The sequence below is a fragment of the Chinchilla lanigera genome, unplaced genomic scaffold, assembly GCF_000276665.1.
Source record: "Chinchilla lanigera isolate Chin_1 unplaced genomic scaffold, ChiLan1.0 scaffold00109, whole genome shotgun sequence".
Classification (NCBI taxonomy): Eukaryota; Metazoa; Chordata; class Mammalia; order Rodentia; family Chinchillidae; genus Chinchilla; species Chinchilla lanigera.
In genome coordinates, this window is record NW_004955510.1 from 2,498,558 (window position 1) to 2,521,657 (window position 23,100).

The 23,100-nt window shown below is 37.9% G+C and overlaps 1 protein-coding gene across 1 annotated transcript in view; it reads left to right on the plus strand.

Moving 5' to 3' along the window:
• Nrg3 (neuregulin 3) overlaps nucleotides 1–23,100 on the plus strand; it is a gene marked incomplete at its 5' end in the record, with an annotated part of 1,004,716 nt that overhangs the window by 883,242 nt on the left and 98,374 nt on the right. Inside the window, one exon of the mRNA XM_013506309.1 lies at nucleotides 5,702–5,725. Within this exon, the coding sequence (XP_013361763.1) occupies nucleotides 5,702–5,725 (24 nt within the window). The remainder of the gene's footprint in view (nucleotides 1–5,701; nucleotides 5,726–23,100) is intronic.

Genomic DNA, 23,100 nt, shown 5'->3' on the forward strand with positions numbered 1-23,100 from the left:
CAGACACAACTTTTTGTCACTTGCTGTATGTACAAATAACTAGGTCAGCCTCATCATGAAGAAATTTCCCTGGCAACCAATGAAGAAATATTAATGAGTTGCCAATTTGGTTCCTTGGAGACAGGAAACAGTTTTCTTCCTTTACATCCTCCCTCCCTCCAGCTTTTACTCTGCATCTTATCAGCAAACTAAGGGCAAGCAAGTAAGTGTGCTTCAGCAGGGCCCGAAGATACTTGAAAACAGCTTGTTCACTTAAGTGCATTAAATCATTCCTCCCTGCGGAGCTCATTACCTGATGATTTTGTAAAAATTAGCTATTTTTTCACAGGAAGGGTGTATGTACACGCTGAGGGCAGTGGTTCTAAGAGTCAGTCATCTTGGGCTCAGTTATCTTCCACCAGTTATAGGCTGTGGTTTAGTGAAAGTTAGTTTGTGTCTATTCCTCGCCTATAAAATGGGCATAATAATAATCTTATAAATTGCTATGAAAGAATGCTTAGAACACTTCCTGGTATATAACAAGTAAGTGTTAGGCACTGGTGCATAATCCAAGGGTGTGACTATCCTGATGTAAAGTTAATTGAAGTGTTAGACAGAAGTTATGCATCCTAATACATGCTGCAGAGAAAGAAATGAAATGCTCTTTGCTTTATGCTCTGTCCTCCCTGTTCCACCCCAGCATTTGCCATTCTTGGTACACAGATTTTTAAGGGAAGGAATAATTGAGCTATTGATTGATTAATTCTTATTTCATTTCTCTTGATGTTTTCCTGCAGACCTGAATGTCCTTAGGCAGGATGTTTTCTTTAAGAAATAGCCAGGGAAGAATTACAAGAAAAGATTATGTGCTTTTTGTTCTTTGTCCACCTCACATAGCAAAATTAATTGCTTTTCTGTCATCTCCTCTTCTTGGATTTTCAATTGTTCTTTCTGTGTAAACCAGACCCTGTCAGTGTCTTCAAATCTTCAATCGCAATTGCAGTATTTAACAGTTTAACGGAACAATAGAAATGTGTGTGTGTGTGTGTGCTTGTGAGGACCTGTAGGTGCAAGAAAGAGGAGCAGAGAAGAGAAATATTTTAAATATGAACTTTTATTTGTATGTTCAGTTTTGGTGAAGAAACCATTATACAAATTACTAAATAATTTCCCATTAATTTCTAAGGCTACAAATGCCACCTTGCCAGAGACTGAAAATTACAGTTCCAGTAACCACACGTAATTTATGTTAAGAGAAGATAGATTTCTTTTCTCTCGAGATTTCTACACTTACCTTTCATTGTTTGAGTAATTGTCATTTCCTGTTTCTCTGATATTGCTCATGGATTCACTGGGGTTTTGTCATCGGACAGCATTCTAGGAGGTCCCCAAAGTGGTGATGTACACTCTCAAAGAACTAGACTGCAAAAGTGGTAACATACACATGCAAAGGAAGAGAGATAGAGCAAGAGAGAGATCATAGTCCGGGGCTGGGTATATTTATGGGAAACTTCGGGATGGAAATCTGTGGAACTTGTGAACCTGAAGGAAAAGATTCAGTTTACATGTAGAAGAGTCGAAGATGACAGCTATTGTTCTAGAAAGAGTGATGGCCTTTTCAAAAGTGATAGCCATTGTGGGTAGCGGAGTTGTAGACCACCCCTAGGGAAAGGCCTAGTTCACAGGGGAAAGACATAGTCCATTCACAAGTGAAAGAGGCATAGCTGCAGGTAAAAGGAATGCCAAAGTTCATGTGTAGGGACAAGGGAAGTACCCAGGCTTATGATGTCTTGGGGAAAAACAGACAGTTAAACCAGGCTCCTTGTCTTGAAGCTGCAGTTTTTATTTTTAAAATGATGATTTTCCATATCACATTTTAACCTCCCTCTGCTGCTTTTATCCTACTTCAGTTACACAGTACTCAGTCTGACCTCTAGTTTTTCACACATGCTAGTCACTCCTCAGCACAATCTGCAGATTCATTGCCATGCGTGATGGGTTCAGGGTGGATCTCTAGGTTCTTGTGTGTGACAGAGAAGTTGAGATGGCATGTGATGAGAAGGAAAAAAGCAGCAAAGCTTAATGGAGTTTAATTAGGTGATGGGATGCCCAGAGTGACTGGCTAGTGCTGGCAGAAAGAAAAATGGCAAGAGAGCTGAATGTGTTGGTTTTAAGAATTTAAACTTCCCATTGGGTCTTCCAGAGCATGAATGTCAGAGTGATTGACAGGTATATCTACTATGTGTGTCCTTTTCCATAATTTGCATATGGACATTTGAGATGCAATTCATATGCATGAACCTCTAATGAGCTCCAAGTGAAGAAAGGTTACTATAGGTCATGCAGGTGGCTCTGCACACCTTCATCTTATTTCTAACTCTGCATAGCAAGCCTTAGGGACATAGGAGAAATATAACTCTCAACCTGCGAGATGTTGGATGTGTGGAGTCATGTCCTCCAAATATTGAAGAATGAATTCCAAGGGCAAGAGGTTAAAAATAGGCGCAGTTTATTAAGAGACAATTCCTGAGAGACAGGAGGGGTCCTGAAAGTTGCCATCAAGCCACTCGGTCAGGGATAATGTATACAGTCACAATGTGGGTACAACATGGGTCAAACTACCATGAACCTATAGGATTACAAGCACAGGCACTTAGCTAATATGTATCGAGTAGGAAGCCGAGTCAGTAGTAAGGATGCATGGAAAGAACAAAGGCATTCTTGGGAAGGGAAGGGTGCAGATGCATTGATCACTCACCTGGGCAACTCATACCCATGTGGACTTACTGGATCAGGTGGTGCTAATTATAATATAGTCTCAAGTTACTGCTTATACCTTAGGGAGGTGTGTAGGCCTGACTATTGCATCTCTATCTTGAGGTCTGGTCTTCAGATGAACCTCCAGCCACAATTCTGATGTCTCTGCTTTTTTACTGATTTCCTTGAGAGCCCAGTTCCCTCTGACTGTATATTAATTTCTGTCTGACTTAGCTGCTTATAATATTAGGACAAAGGGGGTCAGCCTGGGGCATGGCCCACGTTCAAGTGATTGGACAGAAGTTGTTCCATAGCCATAATTGTATTACCTATGTCATATGTTAAAGTGGAAGAGCAGAAGTCATGGATGCGTGAAGAGTGGCTATGATTTAAATCTACCAGCAAAGTACATCACAGGCAGGCAGTTCTGAACCAGAAAGTTCTTCACCCAGGCTGAGGCTGGTGGCTTTCAGACTGCCCTAGGAGGTCCCTAGTCCTCCATGCTCTACCACTTGAGGTCTTCTAAGCACAGCTCCTATCCCTGTCCTCCCTTGTCTTCTTCCTACATGTTTGCCTTTAGTTTTATGCTTTTAAAAAGTTATTCCTGGTCTTTAATTTCCCCTTACCTTTAGTCTCATGATAATTAATCTCCCTCAAATCCTTATTTTAAATACAACTCTAGTATATCTCCAGTGTTTTAGGTACATATTGTCATGAAGCTTCCAGTTTGCACAAGAGCACAAAGATGGTCCTGTCCACTTCTCCACAAGCCCTAATCTTTTGCATGGCACATTCTTTCCCTTCCAGGAGCCAGCTTATATGTCCCTGGCCTCTCTAGCCAAAGCGTATTTTCTGCCTTTCTATTATAGCACTTATAAAGAATGACCAGGGCTTTTTCTCTGTGGTATCCCACTGATTTCTCAATTCATTGAAAATAAGGAGCCTGCCTTTTCATGAAAATGTTCCAGATATCTACCATAATACCCAACAGTACACAGCAAGCAGTCAAAAAATGCTGTGCCAAGAAATGAATGCATCTACTTTTTAGAGACATTGTAACCATCTTTGTTTATAAAAGTTGTAGTCATCAATTAAGGCAGTTTCTAATCACTGCAAAATGGACCATTTGCAGGTAAATTGATTTCCTAGGGACAGAAATACCAAGGGTGGTGGGGAGGAAACCTCAGGGTTCTAAAAATGTAGAGTTACTGATGGAGGTGGAGAAAAACATTTGGAAGTACAACAGTAGTGATAGTATGACCTTGCAAATGTAATTATTACCACTGAATTACATACTTAAAATGTTTAAAATGTTAAATTTAATTTTATGTACAGCTTGGCACACAAAAATTTAAAAAATGAACTATTTACAAAAGAGTACTGAAATATTCAAGGTAAATAAATGTATGTTATGTAAAAGGAAGTGCTTGTTTGCTAAATAAAGGATTAAAAGGAAGCTAAGTAATTAATCTTAGTAACAAATATGGTAGAGAAATACTCTTATTCCCCATTTATTTTCATTTCAGACAAACATTACTGCAACAGAAAACACCATTAAATAATGTGATGAATTTTAAAAGTGATTACTACATAACTGAAGGATAAAAGAAAGTGCCATTTAAATAAACAACCTGTAAGGCTGAATACAGGGGAGGAGACCCAGGAAAACTCACTACACTGCTGTCCACAGGCAGACGTTAGCTCATTGAGAGAGCTGGCTTCCCGCATGTACTCAGAACAGGCCGACACACATCTTTATTTGTTTTTGACGAGGTGGATATCAAGTCAGATAGTCGTGGGGCTTGTGGACACTGACTTGTGCCCTAGGTCAGCCTGACATTCTGTGACCTATACAAGGCTTTTAGTCTTGCCAATACACACTTCTTTCATGTAACAAATGAAAGGAAAAAAACTGTTTACCATCATTGCTTTTTTGTAAACATGAAGATCAACTGCTTAGGGACTGTCATAACCTCACTGGGGCCAACTTTTTCCTTTCAGCATAGAGATCAGAATAAGCTTATGTTGAATAAGTAGTTTATCTACATAGAATGTTGTAGATTCTGAACATAAGTTTGTATCCACAGTTTCTGGCTGTCTCTGTGTCTCTATTTTTCTCTTTTGGTTTAAGTTTGTATTTAGCATACTTCATAATATATGCTTTATTATTCCATCCAACATTCTAAGCGATGGTTCAGAGGTTTTGGGGAAATACTGGTTTATTCTGAGAGCACTGTTACTGTTTGCCAACTTTAAGTTATATTTCTGAAGAAAATGTGGATAAAATTGAGAAGTGTTCCCTGTCTTGGGTGGTCAGTCTTACAGGTATTGACTTCCTTGTGTAGATTACTTTCTTTTTTATTTATTTTTTGCATGACAATAACTAAAACCTTTATTAGATATGGTTTTCAAATAACAAATAACATGTGAATATTAGAAGTATCAATTCAAAGAGCAGTGAAGTCTGAAATTTTAAAAAGTAAACTATTGTGAAAACAAAACAAAGCAAAAGGAAGATAAGAATCTTATGCAATATCTTCCCTTTGTATACAGTGTTGCATAAATATAACTGCTCCATTTTTATTTTATTGATTTTATATTATAAAGAAATTGCTTTAAACAACCTAGCATATACAGTTGGTGTCTAACATGGGGGGAAGGAATAGAAACACTCAATTAACAGTTTTTACCCATACCTTTTAGACAGTTTTTTCTCATTGCTAAGATTTTATTCATAAATTCATAAATTAGGAAATACTTTCATTCCTTCAGTGTTAAAATAGAAAACTGAACAGTGACAACAATAGCAGTTTAATTATTGGTATACAAGAAAACCACAACACCAATAAGTTTTCTTAACTATGCATTTTAAATATCAATATGTGCATTTCATTTTTACAGTTATAAATTTTCTAATCTGCTCTTTCTCTGTTTCCTCCTTTGCTTGCTGACTTCGATGTAGCAGACCATTTGGGGATTGAATTCATGGGTAAGACTAAATAACTTGCTCCTTTAAACATGCTGCAAAAGTTAAGTTTTTTAATGCACCTATTGTTCTCGGTCCCTATCTGCTTATAATTGAAATGTCTCACTATCAGATGCTATTAGTAGCAAAAAAAAAAAAAAGTTTTATTCCATTTTTGCTAAGTAATGGTTTAAAATGAAAGGCTTATTTGGAAAGCAATTTAATGTGAAGTACCGCTACAATCCTGCAGAAGTTGGATTTGACTCCTGGCTTTGATTGTTTCCTCTAATTCTCAATTTTCTTACCTGAAAAATAGGGATGTTAATAGTTCCTATTTCACTGAACTTATAAATTGCTTAGTACAATATCTATAACATGGCAAACACCTAAAGATGATAGAGAACAGTAGTTTTTAAAGGTCAGTTTCTGTTTTTCCTACTCTAATTCCTTTTTCTTTTGGATGATGCCTACTTTGGAAATTGATATTGATACTTTGGTATTGATCTTAATTGGGAGTATGAGATTGTAAGCATTTCTATTTACAAAATCTTAGTATTTGTTTTTAAAGAGGATGGCACAATTCTAAAGTATTTGATTACTTCTGTGGCACACTATTTTCTATATTGAAAGAAAATTGCATTACAAATTAGAGGTAACATGAATCCTCAGGATAAACTAAGCAACATGAGAGGATTTTTTAAAGTTCAATATGTGGCACAGATCAGACATGTGGAGGCACTCAGGGGTAAGAGCTATGAAAGTTAAAAGATCTCAGTTTGAATCCAGATTACTCAGGTGCTGCTTGTTTAGCTTTTGTGGATCTTCATTTTTTTTCTCTTATATAACACTGATGTGAGCCCTGGCTTCATAAACATATATGCTAATTGTGGTAATACTTATGTATTTTCCTGTATTCATTTAATCAATTCATGCATTTACTCAGTGAATATTTATCAAGTCACTATAAGCAAAGAAAAATGCAAAAATGGTACAAGGAAATTAGTAAAATTAGGCAAATAAAGGTTTAGGTTTGCAGAGCTTATAGACAAAAAAAAAAAAAAATCAAGTAATAGAACCTATATAAAACTGGAAGTGTTTTAAGATCTTTCCCAGGCAAGCTGATATTAGTTTGGACTATGTGATGGTAGAAAATATGAAGATTGATAGATATTTAGGAGGTAAAATTTAACAAGTATTTGGAAGCAATTGATGGTAAAATTTATAAGGGAAAAATTATCATTTTGTTGTTTATTTAAATAAGAGGTAAACTAATTACTGAAAGTAGAATATTGATAAAAGAACAGTTGTAGAGATAGCTGTTAGATTAGGCATGAAAGTTTAAGTTTGGGGTGCCTGTGACACACTTGAGGGGCGTCAAGTTGGTTGTTATATTGCTGGAAGTCTTGAGGGTTAATAACATACCAACAATTGCATTTTACCCTGGACTGTTTGCTTTGTTGTATGTTTCTGGGCTGTGTTATCTGGGTACTACATCATCGAAAAGGCAGACAGCTCAATTCCTGCAAGTCTGAAGTTTTGCTAGGTAGATGTGATTAAAACTCACAAGGACAATGACATCCAGGATAATATTCAAGTGAAGCACCATGGACCGTAAGGTAGATGTGGAAGAAAGTGAAGAAAGGATAAAGTCAATTAATAGTCATGAAAATATTTGAACAAGTTGGTGCCATGGATAGAAGATTGTAGCCATATGGCAGCTTGGTTGACAATGACTTTGAAGAAGATGGAGTTATAGGATATGACAGTTTTCATCTAATGCTTGTGGGACTGCATGACAAAGTTGAACTGGAGAAGTAAAACAATTTGAAACTAGCGGTCAAGGACTTGTGAGGACATACAGTTACTCATGATGGGGCTAGGGTAGGGACAGAGGGAAAGTATATGTTAAAGTCTCTAATAAAGGAGATGGACTATATCAGTATCTACTAGATGGCAATGAAAGGCTTTCTCATGTATACATAAGAATAATACCTGTTGCATCAAAAAATAGAGCTCCTAGTAATGACTCAAACACAATAGCAATCTATTTCCCGCTACTAATTTTCCTTGTGTTAGTGCATGTGTCTGATCAGAAAATAGCTACGCCTCATCTAACTAGCAAATCAGGGATCCAGGCCTTTTTATCTGATGGCTTTCATGTTACCTAGCATTCCTTGTCAGCTGCATCCAGTCAGTAAAATGGGTAAAGTGAACATAGCAACTTCATCCTCACCCCTGCAGACTTGACTGAAAAGGTTTCCTGCAATGATTGTTAACATTCTTTTCATTTGACTTAAATCACAGAACCACATCTTACAGGAAGAGAGGCTGGGCCATGCAACCTTAGCAACTGGGAGAAAAGAGGAAATGGGTTTTTAGGAATCTCTGTCTTACTAAGAATAGCACAAGCTTGGAAAGAGCGGCGGTTTTCATAAGAGACAAGAAAGAGTTCTTTAGAAACCAGGACAGATCCCAACTTTGAGGGTAAGAGAAATTGTAAAAAGTTTTTTGCAGAAGATCAAGGAGAACTGAATTTTTCAGGCAAGATTCAGGTCTGAGTTATAACAGAAAGAACAAAGAAGTCAAGGAAGAGACTGAAAATGCAGAGGGGGTCTTGGTGGATGTAGATGAGCAATGTCAGAGGGGCAAGCAGGGTTTAGTTGGTGGAAAAAGAGAAGAAAGTGAAGTCATGGGCCACAAATTACAGAAAAGTGGCTCAGTTTGTGCAGTAGAGTATAATGGTTGAGAATCACAAGCAATTTGCGCTTTCCTCATTCACTCATGAGAGCAGAGTGAGTGGCACAGAGTGTGAACATCTGCAGTCATTTTGAGGAAAGAGCCCTAAACCCTCAGGACCAGAGAATGTGCCCTGCTGGGCCATGGTGGTCACAAGCCCAGAGAGTGCAGGTGCATTTGCTGTTTGGCACAATCTCCACAGACATGGGAGACAGCACAGAGCTGAGAGTGGGGCTCGGCAGAGCAGATCCCAGGAGCAGAGTGGCCATAGTTATAGCAGAGGAAAACTTCCATGCAAAGGTTAATTACGACTGTTAAAAGAACCATACCCATTTCCATCTTATTGTGGCCCTGATGACTTACAGTACTATGGACCCAAATATGTGTTAAGAGGTCTGTGTTAGAACTCATTTTAAGGAATGTGATTACTGGTACACAAAAAGTGATAGGTTATTGTGTAGTTCATCTATATGACTTTCAAGATTAAGGTTGTAATGAGGCCACAAAAGTTAAGAGTTAATCATAGGTATAAAGCCTTATGGTGAATGAGTTCTCCATATGTACTGTTTGACTCCAGCAATAGATATTGGCTTGAAGTAAAAGGGATTGGACAACAAAATGGGGTTTAAAACAGTGCATAATATGCATATAAATAATGGCAACTAGTAAAGGATTGTTTCAGTGGTGGATAGATATATAGAATTAATGATTATACTGTTTGTGCTGACCTTACTAGTTCACTTCTATAGATTGATCTATCCAAATATGTAAAATTCTGTCTGTCACTTTGCAAACAAAATTTCTAGATTCAGTTGATGATGGGAGAGTCCACGTAAGTAAAATTCTTTTCATTGAAGCTACTGTCATACCATGTGTAAGGTATCTCTAGATACAAGTTCAGCTGAGAAGCAGAATCAAAGGCATGATGTATAGAAATTGAATCATATCAGTTTGTTGGTATGTCAATAACTGATGGATGCCAGTTCTGTTTGTATGTGTCTATATATGTGAGTTGATTATTAAACCAGACTTCCTTTTATACCAGTTTTAATTTCACAGAAAAACTGAGTAGGAAGCTCAGAGATTCCTATTTACACTCTACCCCAACACATGCACTACTATATTGACACTGCTCACAAAAGTGGTACAATTGTTATGACATAAATTCCTTCTTCCATGGATCTTCCCTTTAATATCCAAAGCATATCTAAGTGTATGTAAAGTGACGTGGCCAGACCCTAGACCATCTAGATTATTTCGTATGTTATCTTCCAGAAGTGTTTTAATATTTTTTTATCATTTTAAAGAGAGAAAAAAAGTTAAAATGATACAGGATTTCAAAACAAGTGATAGGAAATGACCAATGGTTGTTATATTGCATATTGCTATCTTCAAAGTAGTTGTTCAGATTATAAAATATAGGTATGCAAAACTGATCAAACAATATAAGCACTAACTGTTCCTTTCAATGAACTAGTAGAAATTAGTACTACAGTTACCCTAGCTATCTTGTGTATGTGTGTATGTATAGAGATAGTTCGATAGATAGATAGATAGATAGATAGATAGATAGATAGATTTATAGGTATTTTTAAATTTTTCCTTCCTTCTTTTCTCTTTTCCCTCATCCCAGTTGTTCTTTCCTTTTGAGCAGTTTCTTACCCTTTCACAATATCTATTATTCATTTTATGTCTTATTTATTCTTTCAGTTTGGTTTTGAACTTTTCATTGAGGATGATAGAGTATTTTGAGTTCATTTTTGTGAAGAATGGAAAGTCCACCTCTGACTTTATTGTGTTGCATGTGGATATCCAGTTGTTCTAGCCACCATTGTTGACTGGAACATTTTTTTTTCCTTTGAACTCCCCTTGCCCCTCAAAGATCAGTTGGCCCATATTGATGTGCATCAATTTCTTGGATTTCTGTTCGTTCCATTGATCTATTTCTGTTCTACCAATATCTGCCTTGTCTGGATCTCTGTAGATTATAGTAAGTCCCGAAGTCAGATTGTGTCAGCTCTTCAACTTCATTCTGTCCTTTGATATCATACTGACTACACAAGATCTTTTGTTTTTCACTATAATTTTTAGAGTCAGTTTAACAAGATCATCAAATGGACTTGCACAACTTTTATTGGGATTACACTGAATCTATGCATAAAGCTGGGAAGAACTGGTTTTTTGATAGTATCAAGTCTTTTTATCTATATGATTATGTCTACATTTTATAATCTGAGCAACTACTTTGAAGATATTTCTTTCTTTCCAGTCTGTATATCATTTATTTCCTTTTTCTTGTCTTATTTAAGTAGCTAATGCTTCCAGTATCATGTGGTAAGAGTGGTAAGAGAGAGGCATCCTTTACTTTTACTTGATCTTACTGAGAAAGCTTCAGGCTTCCCTCACATTACGAAGAATGCTAGATGTAATGTTTTGCAGACATTCTGTATCAAGTTGAGGAAGGCCTCCTCTGTTCCTAGAGTGTGTTTTTTAAAATCAAAAATGAGTTGGACTTTGTCAAGTAGTCTTTCTGAAACTGTGGATATGATTGTTACAGTTTAGTTCTAGAATGCCTCTCCAAACTATTGTGTGCTCACAGGCAGGGCTTTTAGAATGTAATTGGATAAGGGAAAGGACACTATAGTCATCAGTGGATTCATCCACTAGTAAGTTTAGCGCTGTTAGGTGGTGAAGCCTGGTTAGAGGCATGTTACTGAGGTTTGGCCTGGAAAAGTTATCTCCCTCTTTGGCTGTCCTTCTCTCTCTCTCTCTCTCTCTCTCTCTCTCTCTCTCTCTTTCTCTCCCTCCCCCCTAACCTCCTCCCTTCCTGACTGGCACAATAGAAGCAGCTTTCAAAACTTCAGTATGCCGTCTGCCATGCAGTTCTGCCTTGGAGCCAGCCGACTGTGGACTAAAATGTGAGCCAAAACAAACTTCTCCACATTTAAATTACAGGCATTAGGTATTTTGTCCCAGTCCCAGCAATGTGAAAGCAAGCAAGATAATGATCATATCATTATTTCAGGTTTTGTTGTGAAGGATTACATTAATTGATTTTCAATTGTTGAACCAGCCTTGCATATTTAGTGTAAATTGCATCTGTTATATAGTCTGGTTCTATTTTAATAATTTCCAGAATACCTTTCTCCTAGAATTTCTTCATTTCATGTGTGTGTCCCTATTGATTAGACTAGAAAGCTAAATGCTTCATGCAGTTTGACAAATTTATGTTTAATTTCAGGAAAGTCTAAACTGTATGCTCCAATTGTTGACTGCTGTTTAGTGAACAGTTATTTATCACTGAATGCCAGGGATATAAAACGTGCAGTGTTCCTCTCCTAATGTCTAAGAGCTTCAGGACTAAAGAGAATAAAGGTATACACAAGTGAGGTGATATTTTGAATGCTATTAAAACTTTGTAGACAATGTACAATAATGAAAAGGAAACAAGAACAACTAGATGCATTTGGAAAATTTGGAGACTGCTGACAAAAGAAGACACATTGAAGTTGAGAACCAGCCAAAATAGAGAAGCTGTATGAATGGTGCCCTACTGCAGATTTATACTAGCCCTACTTTAGTTCCACAGGAGAATAAGAGGTGCTCTTTCACTTTCTTCCTGGGCCTATGATCTGTCTAGGGTCATCACTTTAGGAATGGAAAGAAGATGTCAAAAAGAATTAATAAAGAGTTTTTCTGAGCTGTTTTACTAACTGTAAAGAATAATTACCCTACCAAGTAAGGCATGCCAAACCCGGTGTCTATAAAACTGTCAACATTTGGAAGAATTTTTCCTAATTACAAATTTATCTTAATGATGCTTTCAGTGCTGGTACTATGGAAAGTCTGACAAAAACTACTAACTCGAAATAAAATGTCAGTTAAATAATAAATTTTACTGACATAATTAGGACAAGGATTTGGAGATGCAAAGCAGGCAGGGCATTGTGTTTGAAAAAAATTAAAAGAGTTGATAATTAAACCACTGATGACCACGTATTTCTTAAATTCATGACTTAATCCTCATTTATTCATTCATGCATGGAAGGAAATAGAGATTTTTAGGGTCAGACATTCTAAGGTTTTTCAAAGTGTGGCTGAACCAAAAGACGAAATAAGTTAAGTTCTTTGTAAGCCTAAGTATTTATTGATTTTTTTTTTTTTTTTTTTTTTTGGTTTTTCTCTGGTACCAGGAACCGAGCTCACAACCTTGCGCTTGCCAGGCAGGCGCTTTTGCCGCTGAGCTAAATCCCCAGCCCCAGTATTTATTTATTGTTAGAAACCCAACCACCATCCAGATGAGGCTGCTGGCCAAAGGACACGTCAGGGTGGCATGCTGGGAGGAGGGTGATTCTGAAGAGAGCCTCTCACTTGGTCCTCTACATGATCAGAGAGACCTCGCTAGTAATACACTGTAGAAATGACCCCTGGGAGGACGGCCTTAGGGCCTCTCACTTGGGAAGTATCCAGCTATGTGGCAGGTGCTCAGTCATGGAGCAAATCCGTGCCGTTTGTTGGAGCTATCGGTTACATTTATTTTCTTTACAGTACCCTCTGGTGCATTTGATGTTCTGCACCTCAAATATGTTTATAGGAAAGCAGGTTCCATGTCATTTAAAAACATATTATCAACCCATAGGGACAGCAGATGATTGTGTGAGGAAATTTTTGTGCAAATGTCTTCATTCTCATGAGGAAACGCTGTCAGTTAAATGTCTTATTTGTAATTTGACATTGTTTGCAGGGAAATGTAATATATTTGTACAGTCTGAATGAGCAAGTATGGTGTGATTCTTGTTAAAAAATCAAAAGAATGATAGGACTCAGAAAAATCAGATTTCATATTAAAATATTAAAACTTTACCTAAGAAAACTGCTGTACTTTTAAAGTTAAAAATATAAAAACAGATGCTGAGTTTTCTATTAAGCAAGTCCTAGAAGTATGCTATACTCAAAGTGTCTGGTGTAGAGTATGCTTATAGGTTAGAAGCGGTAAAGTTATTACTTCTTCTTCCCTGTGTATTAAGAATCCTTCGATAGCCTCATGTAAAAAAATAGCTTCATTGTATTTTAGTGATCACTGAAAATAATCTGAGAAGTGACCAGTTTCTAATTACACTTAGATGATATTAAATGGGGATGGTTTCTTTTATGCTACATTCCATACTATGACTGTATTAGTACTTTTTGCTTTTAGTTTCACTGCTTCCCATAGTAGCAAGTGAATTCAACTTTCTGTTCTAATATGTGATTTGGGATTAGAAATATGAAAGTGGGGCTCTTTTTTGTCCTAAGCTGAAATCTCTGAATCTGATTTGTTTGGGGAAAAAAAATTTCATTCATTTGAATATATCGTGTTTTCTTGTGAAATTTAATAATAAATATTTTATATATGTGTTTTTGGGGGAGGGTGCAATGAACAGTATTATGTTAGCTTTGCATATATGCCATTTGCAGAGTTAAGCTACAAGATATATGAAGTGTGTCAGACAAATGTAAGTTAACACTATTGAATAGTTACCATTTGCCAAAAAAGGGACATGATCTAGTGATGTGTCAAAAAACATGCACTAGAACTATTTATATCCTGATGTTGTAAATGACAAAGCAGAGGTGTATTACATGTGCTATTCAGAGAGCAAGAATACAGAAAATAAAGGATTCAAACCTAAATCTATGTCCCTCCTAGGTTCTTACATTTTGTAGGTGACTAACTGCTAGTCACCTGGAGCCGCACCAGGGCTTCATGGTGCCTCAGAGAAGTTGGGTTCTGGCAGTGTTTCAAGTGGCAGTGGACTTGTGCATCCAGCCTCAATTCAGAAGGAGTGTTTCTGCCTGGGGTGCAGAAAGGCTTGCACTGGCTGTCCTCACCACATCTTGTGGGATAATCCACAGAAGGTGACTACAGACTTTGTTGAGTGACTGACGTGGAAAGGCAATGGAGAGATGGTTTAGCTTACTGTTTCACTGGGCAAATAATATCTATAAGAGGAGAGGGATGTTTGAGACCTTTATGCTCCAATGAAATTCAAAAGTGATCTGTTTTGAGGAATGCCATAGATAAGAGATAATATTTCTAGAATATAAAGATGTACTCATTGCGATCACTGCAAAGGAGAAAGTGCACATTTGTATAACATACTTGTAAGCAGAATTCCAGCATCAGTTAATAAATTTTCATCATTAGACCTTGAGGAAAATATTAGATTGGAACTGCTGGAGAAAGCAATGTTGTTCAATGAAAGCTAACATAGGACAAAGGCATCATTGCTAAAATACTATGATTGTTTTCATATTGCTGCCAAATAACTAGATTGGGAGTTTCTTTTAGTTAACGTATGAACATTGGCAAAATCTCAGACAGGTTCTCATGATTTTATGTAAACAGTGGAACAGATTATTGTCATTTAGTGATGAGTAAGTTTGGGGCAATGAATTCTATTTGAAGAATAAAGACCAGCTATGATTGGAAGTTCTACTTGCTTCTAGGGCAGAATTATTATTAATGGCATAAATATGATGGCTTACAGACTCCTCATCGTACTGAACATTTTATAAGGAGTAATTAATCCCTTTATCAGATAGAGAGAATTAAGATCTAACAAAGGATTGGATTTGAAGATTATCAAATCAAATAGAAAATAATATTTGATCTTAATTAGTATCAAGTAGCTTATATATACACCAAATATTTAAAATTTACATCAGTTGGTAGCAGATTCCAAAATCTGGAATGTGCTGGGTGAAGGAAAAAACAGCAGTGATGTTCAGATTTTTATAAGAAAGAAATTCTCTGAGGGGTGAAAAGAAGAGGTGGAAGGGAGGCGGGGAGGGAGAGAGAGAGAGAGAGGGAGATTTTCTCATTGATTGCTCCCTGTCGGTTGATTCAGGAGCAAGGTTGAATGGTAGAATAAGAGGATATTGGTTCTTCTCAGCAGGCAGGGAAACTGCTTTGTATTCTCACAAGGGTTCAGCCACTGGAAATGTGGGGGGCCCACATGAGAAGTGGGGTCTGTGCCAAGTCAGAGCTACGCCAACTTAAGTAAGCAAAACACTCAAGGAGTTTACAACTTAGTGTTTGGACATACTAGTAAACCAATGTGTGCAATGCACCGGAGAAGGACTTTCATTGATATTTTGTTTTTATAAAAGGACAGAGAGCAGTTGCTAAACATATTGAAGATGTTGTAACAGACAGGCTCTGACTTCCTAAGCTTCTCCTTAGGATTGATTCTTTCAATTTTATGATGATGCTAAGGCCATATGCATTCAGTAGAGACCGCACTTTGAATCGGGCATAATATTTTCTTGCGATGCTGTGTAGCAGCAGCAACCCACAGCTCCCCGTCCCTGTAGTTTATTGTAGAGGTATGAGCCTGATGCCTCACAGGGGGCTGTGGCATCAGCTAAGATATTCTGTGAGTTAGACATTTTGAATGTATTTTCAATATTCAACATTCCCAATTTACAAGGGATTTAGTGGGATGTGACCCCAGTGTCAGCCAAAGAGCAGCTGTATGTTTTACGCATATGTACAGAAAGAGAGTTTGAGTTCATATATATATACTGGAAACACTATGTTCTATAGCTCTACTGTGCAATTTTGCAAAGCCTTTGGTGTACTTCTGTCCAATTTCAGAGATAAGCTAATGCTCCTAGGTAGGTAACATTTTAAAATTATTTGTCCAAAGAATCATATTTCATAGACCTAAGGATTAGGTAAATCTTGGGGAAAGTGGACATAGAGGAAAGAATGCTCACATCAGAAAAACTGGGGACATTTTTATGTGAAAAAAATTTTTAAATTTTCCTATAGTTCGAAGGTAGAGAAAGGAAATTAGAGGGAAAATGGAAAAAGGAAAACAAGGATAAATAAATGATGGAAGAGGGCAGGAGTTAGGGGAAATGGCAGGAAGTCCAGGTAATTGGATAAACATCATACACACAAAAGGGAATCCTAGTTGATATGGTAGGTCAAGAGGTCACAGCTGAATACAGCGACCTTGGCTGCCTTTTGAAGGAAGTGTAATTTTATCTTGCTGCAAAAACAAAGTGTGCTGAGGTTGCAAGCAGGCAACTATCAGATTTTTCTTAAACACTTCATTCTGTCAGGAGCTGTGTGTAGAGATTGTGTAGGCTGTGTGTGTGGAATCTCAGCTAATGAGACAAGCCCAAGATTTGACTTCAAATACTGCCCACACTACATGTCAGCTCTTTGAGCAAGACCCCGAGCACTGTGGAGATAAATTTTCATATGACTTGTGTCAGACACAGAGGGTGAGGCCATGGAACAATTCCTGGGTGAAACAGCAGGATGGGCTGCAGTGAGGAGAGAAGCCCAGGGTGGACCTTGAACTGTCTTTGAGAGAAGGATAGAATTTCCACAGGGAGAAGCAGGAATTTCCTAGCAAAGATATTTGAATAAATAGGACCGGGATGAAGCGATGTGTTTAGAAATATTAGCAAAAGAAATTTCATCATCCTTTAATTTAAATTACATATAACTTTTCATGTAAATGTAAGTAAAACTGTGTCATTTTCTTGCCTAAAATGTTCTAATGGCTTTAGAATGAAATCCAGACACTATAAGCTGCCACACTTTGTCATCTAAGTTTGACTCTGCTTACCTCCCAGACTGCTTTCTGCTATGCCTTCTCTTTGTTCCTCTGCCTACCGCAGGGCCTTTTCACTAGCTCTTCCTTAAGGACCATCATATCTGCACAGGGTTGGTTTCTGGTCATTTTAACAAATTTAGCCAAGACACACTTCTGGAATATACTTGACCTGTCACCTGTCACTGATTTCTATCTAACTTATATTAGCCTCTTTTGTCTCGTCCATTGCATTTATTGCTATCTGACTTACTGGGGTTTTTTTTGTAAGTTTCCTTTAAAAAATCACTTCTTTGGTAACAGAAGCACAGGCTTGGCATGGATGAAGATATCAAGGAAACTTTCCTTGTCCAGGGAGGATGCCCAGGTGGTACACTCCCTCTTCGCAGTACGATTTTATCTGTTTCAAGTTTTGGATGCGTCTTGCAGAAGAGTGTATTCTTTTAAAAACACCTTGAACAAAGATCAATTCTTTTCCAAATTTCAAAGTCCTTTTATGGATAAAATGGCATGCACTCATGCGTTACAAGAAAAAGCAGGAAATTGTGTGTTTTCCTATGACTTGGGGCACAGTATGTGATGTCAGATGAGTTATCTCATGTTATATTGCAAACTCATCAGGAGTCTGAAGTGTGTGATACGGAAAATAACCATCATCTGAGTGGCTGGATTTGGGTCTGGAAAATTTGATCCTGTATTCATTTCAGCATCCTGTGTCTAGATTTGGAATTCTAGATTTGGGGATTCTAAATTTGGGAGCTATTTGACATGTGTTTAAGAGATCTCTCTGTATTTGGATTGTGCATTGGTAAGGCTGCTATTAATGAGAAAGGGTACATATGGCTGCAGGGTAGAGGAAATGTGTTTGAAAAGCCTGTAGGGAAGTAGGTTTTCATTTAACATTTGATGAAAAGAGGCACATGGAAGTAAAAACAGTATGCCTGACTGATAAATAGTAGAATCACAATTCCTATCAGAGGGTCTGAAAAGCTCAAGTTCTTCCCATACCTGCCCTGCATAATAGAAAATGATTTGTTTTACCCCAATAAAGTGCCATTCTCTTTCCTTATACTGTGTCCAACTCCAAATACATTGAGCAGGACACGGATGCACTCAACTAGGACCTCAGCTGTACAATCTACATTGCGGATAGGTTTGCTGGATTTAGCATATAAAAATGCAGGGTACCCTCTTCAATCTAAATTTTTAATAAGCAACAAAAATTATTTAGGACAAATGTATTTTGTGTATGGTTGCATGGAGTGTATTTGTATAAAATGTATTCATCATTTACCTCCAACTCAAATTAACTCAGTATTGAGTATTTTATCTTACAACCCCCTCTGTAGGGCCATGAGCTCAGACAGGAGAAACTCTGCAGTGACCCCGTTCCATCTCTTGCTCCATCCCCAGGAAGCTGAGTTAGCGGTAGGAGGAGGAGCAGCCACACTTAGCTAGAGGATAAGCAGATTTAATAGGGAATGGGCAGAAGGCATTGGAATGAGAGTGTGCCATGTGTCTCAGAGGGGACTCTGCTTGCTACATGATGAGGATTAAGAAAAACTAATATTAAGTGGCTCTCAAATTATCCCTTGGCAGTTATGGTCCTTCAACAAGGCAGATGCAGTCTGTAAGCTCATTGGTTCTGGGCACAATAGGTCCAGCTCTCAGAGCAATTGATGAAGTGTTCTAAAGCCAAGTACTTACTGTGAGTGAACAAGCGCAACACCTCAGAGAGGAGACTTCAGAAAATAAATGGTAACGCGTTCACTTAGTTTACCAGTTTTTGAGTAAGAAGGTAGCATTGAACTTACCAGAAGGTGCAGTTCAAGGCTACATTAGTGAAATATAACAACTGTGCCTTTATCTGTTGTTTACTACTCACTTATTCCCCATTACATGCAGGCTGCTAACTTCAGTCAGAAGCAGTTTTTATGAAAATATGGCCCCTTTTGCTCCCACCACACCCACAAAAAAATGTGTGTATTTTCTGCACCTGCATGGTAGAATCACAGAAGTGGTTCGATGATTCTACTTTTCTATAGCTGTAAGAATAAGATACATTGTAGGATTCAAGCAGTGTGATAGAAAATACACATACTTGGATGTGCAGCAGATGCACATCAGATCTTGATTATATCTCTATATGCTGTGAGGCATGGGCTGTCTGCCCAGCTGCCTGGCTACCCAACTAGTGTTCAAGTAAAAACACATATCTTAACTTATTCCCTGACCATCATTATAATTAAAATAAAAAATGAAGCTAGTTTCTTATTGTTAAAACAGTGAGGAATGTGTATGCTCTTCTATACTGCCTGTTGATATACTTCAGACAGATAGAAATGACTAATAAAGATGAAAGGCTTATGCTGAATACTGGATAATTTTTTCTAAATTTTACTACTTTATGTGCAACTATGAACCAGTAGTCCACTTTTAATTTTTGGGCCCTGCTTATTTAACATGCTTGTGAAATTTACATATTTCAGATTTCTCTAGTGCCAAGTCAGCCTGATAGTCACCTGTGCTGTTATTAAAACAAAATATTATGTATATATTTTGACAACCCTAAGTGTGTCTTTCATATTACAAGATCTACATTTACAGATTAGTTCAGTGTCAGACTCTGCCTTATGCCTTAATGACTTGCTAATGCCCTGATTTTCCAAAACAACCTGACCAACAAAGATGATATTGCTTCAAAATATGAACACCCAATCTTCCTGCATTTCCTCTAGAGAAGTTCAGATGTGACATTTGATCCCTCTGTTAGCAACTCAATTCCTTTTCTTAGCCTGAAGCAGCTGTAATAAAGGAGACCTTCAGCCTCACTTTCCCTTCAAAATAATGGGTCGAAGTCTTTGTGGGGGTTTTGAGGCAGGATAAAGAAATACATACATGCAGAAAGAGACAAGAGAAAATGTAATTTTAAAAGCTGTACTAAAAAAAAATCCCCACAGCTTCAAGACATAAACGTTACTCAGGGCATTTTACCTTCCAAGGATCTCATTCCCAATAAATTCCTAGGGGTATTAGTAACACAGTTAAGAAACAAAAAATTGGGTTCTGAGCCCATGCTTTTTACCTGTAAATTGCAATTCCTCCCACTGACCTCCATCCTCAGAAAATGCACTCTTAAGTAAGCAACATTTCTGAGTTTCAAACATGTAAATGGTTTCCATTGGAATGTAGCCAGCCTGAGGAGTACCTGACAGACAGGAATATATATCCTAGGTCAACCATCTGGAAGACACTGCCAAGACCATGTAAATCTACCCAGCTTCAGGCCATTAAATGCCTCTCTGCAGGGCCTGCACTCTATTCTTGCTGAGCACTTTAAAATCCTGCCTAATAAAGCTCTTTCATGCTTCTCACTGACAAGTTTTGAAAACTATTTTTCTGTAACAGATCTCCCCATATCTAATACCTACTCTGTGGAGGGGATGAGCTGAGACCCCCATATGTTCTTTGAGGGCTATCTTTGGACCCTACCTGGTGACAGCTCTGTCTCTCGGCGCTGTGGAACACAGGCTGGCTGCCTGCCTCTCTATCCTTCTGGAAGTGTAAAGCAGTACTGACTCTCAAGGCGCACTAGCGCAAAGATTGGCAGTGTGGCACATCGTATATGCATCTCCTATCCTGAGTCAGGTGCCTTTATATGCCTTTCTTTGTTTTCTAATGAGTTATATTGTATTTGCCTCATTTGTTTATTGCTCTTTGTGTGTGTGTGTGTGCATGTGTGCGTGTAATCCTGTGAGCACAGAATGAGCCTTCATGCGCTGAGAACCCCCTCTAGCATTTTTCTCTCTCTTTCTCCCCCCACCCCTCAGTTCCTTGGGTGCCCTCTGGGAACATTTGCAAGGACAGATATTTGAGAGGGAGGTGGCACCTTCTCTAGATGTGGACTCTTCTTCTAGGTCCCATGTGAACTGAAACCCTCATGGAACTGTCACTGTCAGTAACCTTATCTTACTACATAAATAGGATGTGTTTGCATGTGTATTGCTATTTTCTGTCATGCAGGCCCTGCTGTCTAAGGAAATCTTACTTTATTCTCTGATCTTTTCTATCAGATTCCACCATGCGAAGTTTTTTAAACCTCTGACAGTGTCAAATGTCAAATCATTTTAAACCTGTTTCAAACCAATACCTCTCTCACCTCTTATCCTCTGCTTATGTCATCCAAAGCCACTCAGGATCCTGTCCTCTCCTCTTAACCCAGCAGGGTCTTTCATGCCTATCACTTTCACACACGACAGCACTCCATATTCCATGGCACTAAAGCTCACAACACTTTCCTAATACAGCCCCATGTGTATATTTTGTCTTCTACTGTGCATTTGCTAGATTATGGTGTTGGTTCAAGTCTGCTTCCACCAACTACTGTGAACCACAAAGGCCACTGTCCTCTCATCACAGTTTGGGAGCAATGTTAATTCCATCATCTAGATCAAGACCAAATGAGAGTGAAGGGCCTTGCATGCATTTCCTTAAGCAGAGCGCCCAGTGGAATTCCTTTAGAGCTGTACAGATTTGTGAACTAATCAGAGAACTGTCTGTCTCCATATGCAGCATCCACCCTGCAATGATGCTTGGATAAAATCAGTGCCATTAACATTCCTGTCCCAAAGGGAGTAGCAAAGAGGAATGAAAGGTGTGAGAGAGGTACTGGTCCGTAGAAAATGCGTTAACTCAACAGGGTAAATGTGGCAAGTTCTTTGCTCAGGTCTCAGAAATAACATGCACAATTTTTGCCATGTTTTATTTGTTGGAAGTTAGTCGCGATGTCTAGCTCACGCTCAAGAAGATAGTTCACCAGGGAACCACATCTGAAGGGAGTATCTTATCAACTATTCTCACTTTCCCAGCCTTTTGCTGTTCTCTGTAGGAACTCCAGTACTGCACAGCTCTATGTCACGCATAATTACATATTACCTTCTTAGTACTGCTCATTAGAGGTGGTAACCTTTATTAGTGACAACTTGGGCTACCAGGTAAATCTCAGCTCAAATATCTGACAAACTAATGATCAGATCAGCTGCCAGTGACAACCTCTGTGTAGCTGAATAAGAGTGGGTAGATAAGCACGGGTGAGTAAGAATGACTTATTCACACATATAATGGAGTATTGATGTACATTTTATAGGAATGTCATTAGGGTAAGGCAGGATGATGCATCGGGAAGAAAATAAGCATACCCTCACCCTGAAGACAATTATAATTTTCTGACAATGCAAATATATTTAAAATGTACATTGTTTAAAATGTAGTTGGAAGACAAGCTGATTAAAGTGGAATGCAGTATATAAGAAAACATGCATTTCTTATTCAAAAAGCAAAGATCTTGAGTATTATGTGGCTATGGAAAGCATGCTTTTATTCTTTTCAAGCATGTATTTGTATATCTATTTTGAAATAATTACCCAATTAATGTCTTCTTCCTTGAACCAGTTATACGTTATTATTAATCATAATGTTTTGTTTTATTTTTTGGCACCAGGAATCGAACTCAGGACCTTACATTTGCCAGGCAGGCACTGTCCCACTGAGGTATCTCCCCAGCTCTTATTAATCATAATGTTAGAAGAAATCTCGGAGTTCATCTGGTTGAACTCAGGCCTCTCAGATGGTCTGTACTTTATATGGAGTGGAAACCTGACTGCCCGTATAGCACAGTGGCAGGAAGTCAAAGATTTATCTTTGCTCTTTTAAATGCTAGCATTGTGACTTTAGGTGCATTAATTTCCCTTGGCCCCAGTTTTTCTGTCTATAACACAGGACCCATAATACATATCCCAGCAAGTTTTGGAACTGTTGAAAAGACTTTCTCCAGTCAACTTGCTTATGTTTCCATATTCCTCCCTGATAGTCTGCCTAGTCCTTCAAGACAATTATTATGGTCTTATTTTCATAGTACATCCTTTTAAATGATTGTTTTAAACTCTTTCCTTACAGGTGGTCTTCATTGGATCTAGTAAAATTTTGGTTTGAAAGTACCCATATTCTAAAGCATTTTTAAATTTAGATGAGATAATGCAGGTCATATTCTTT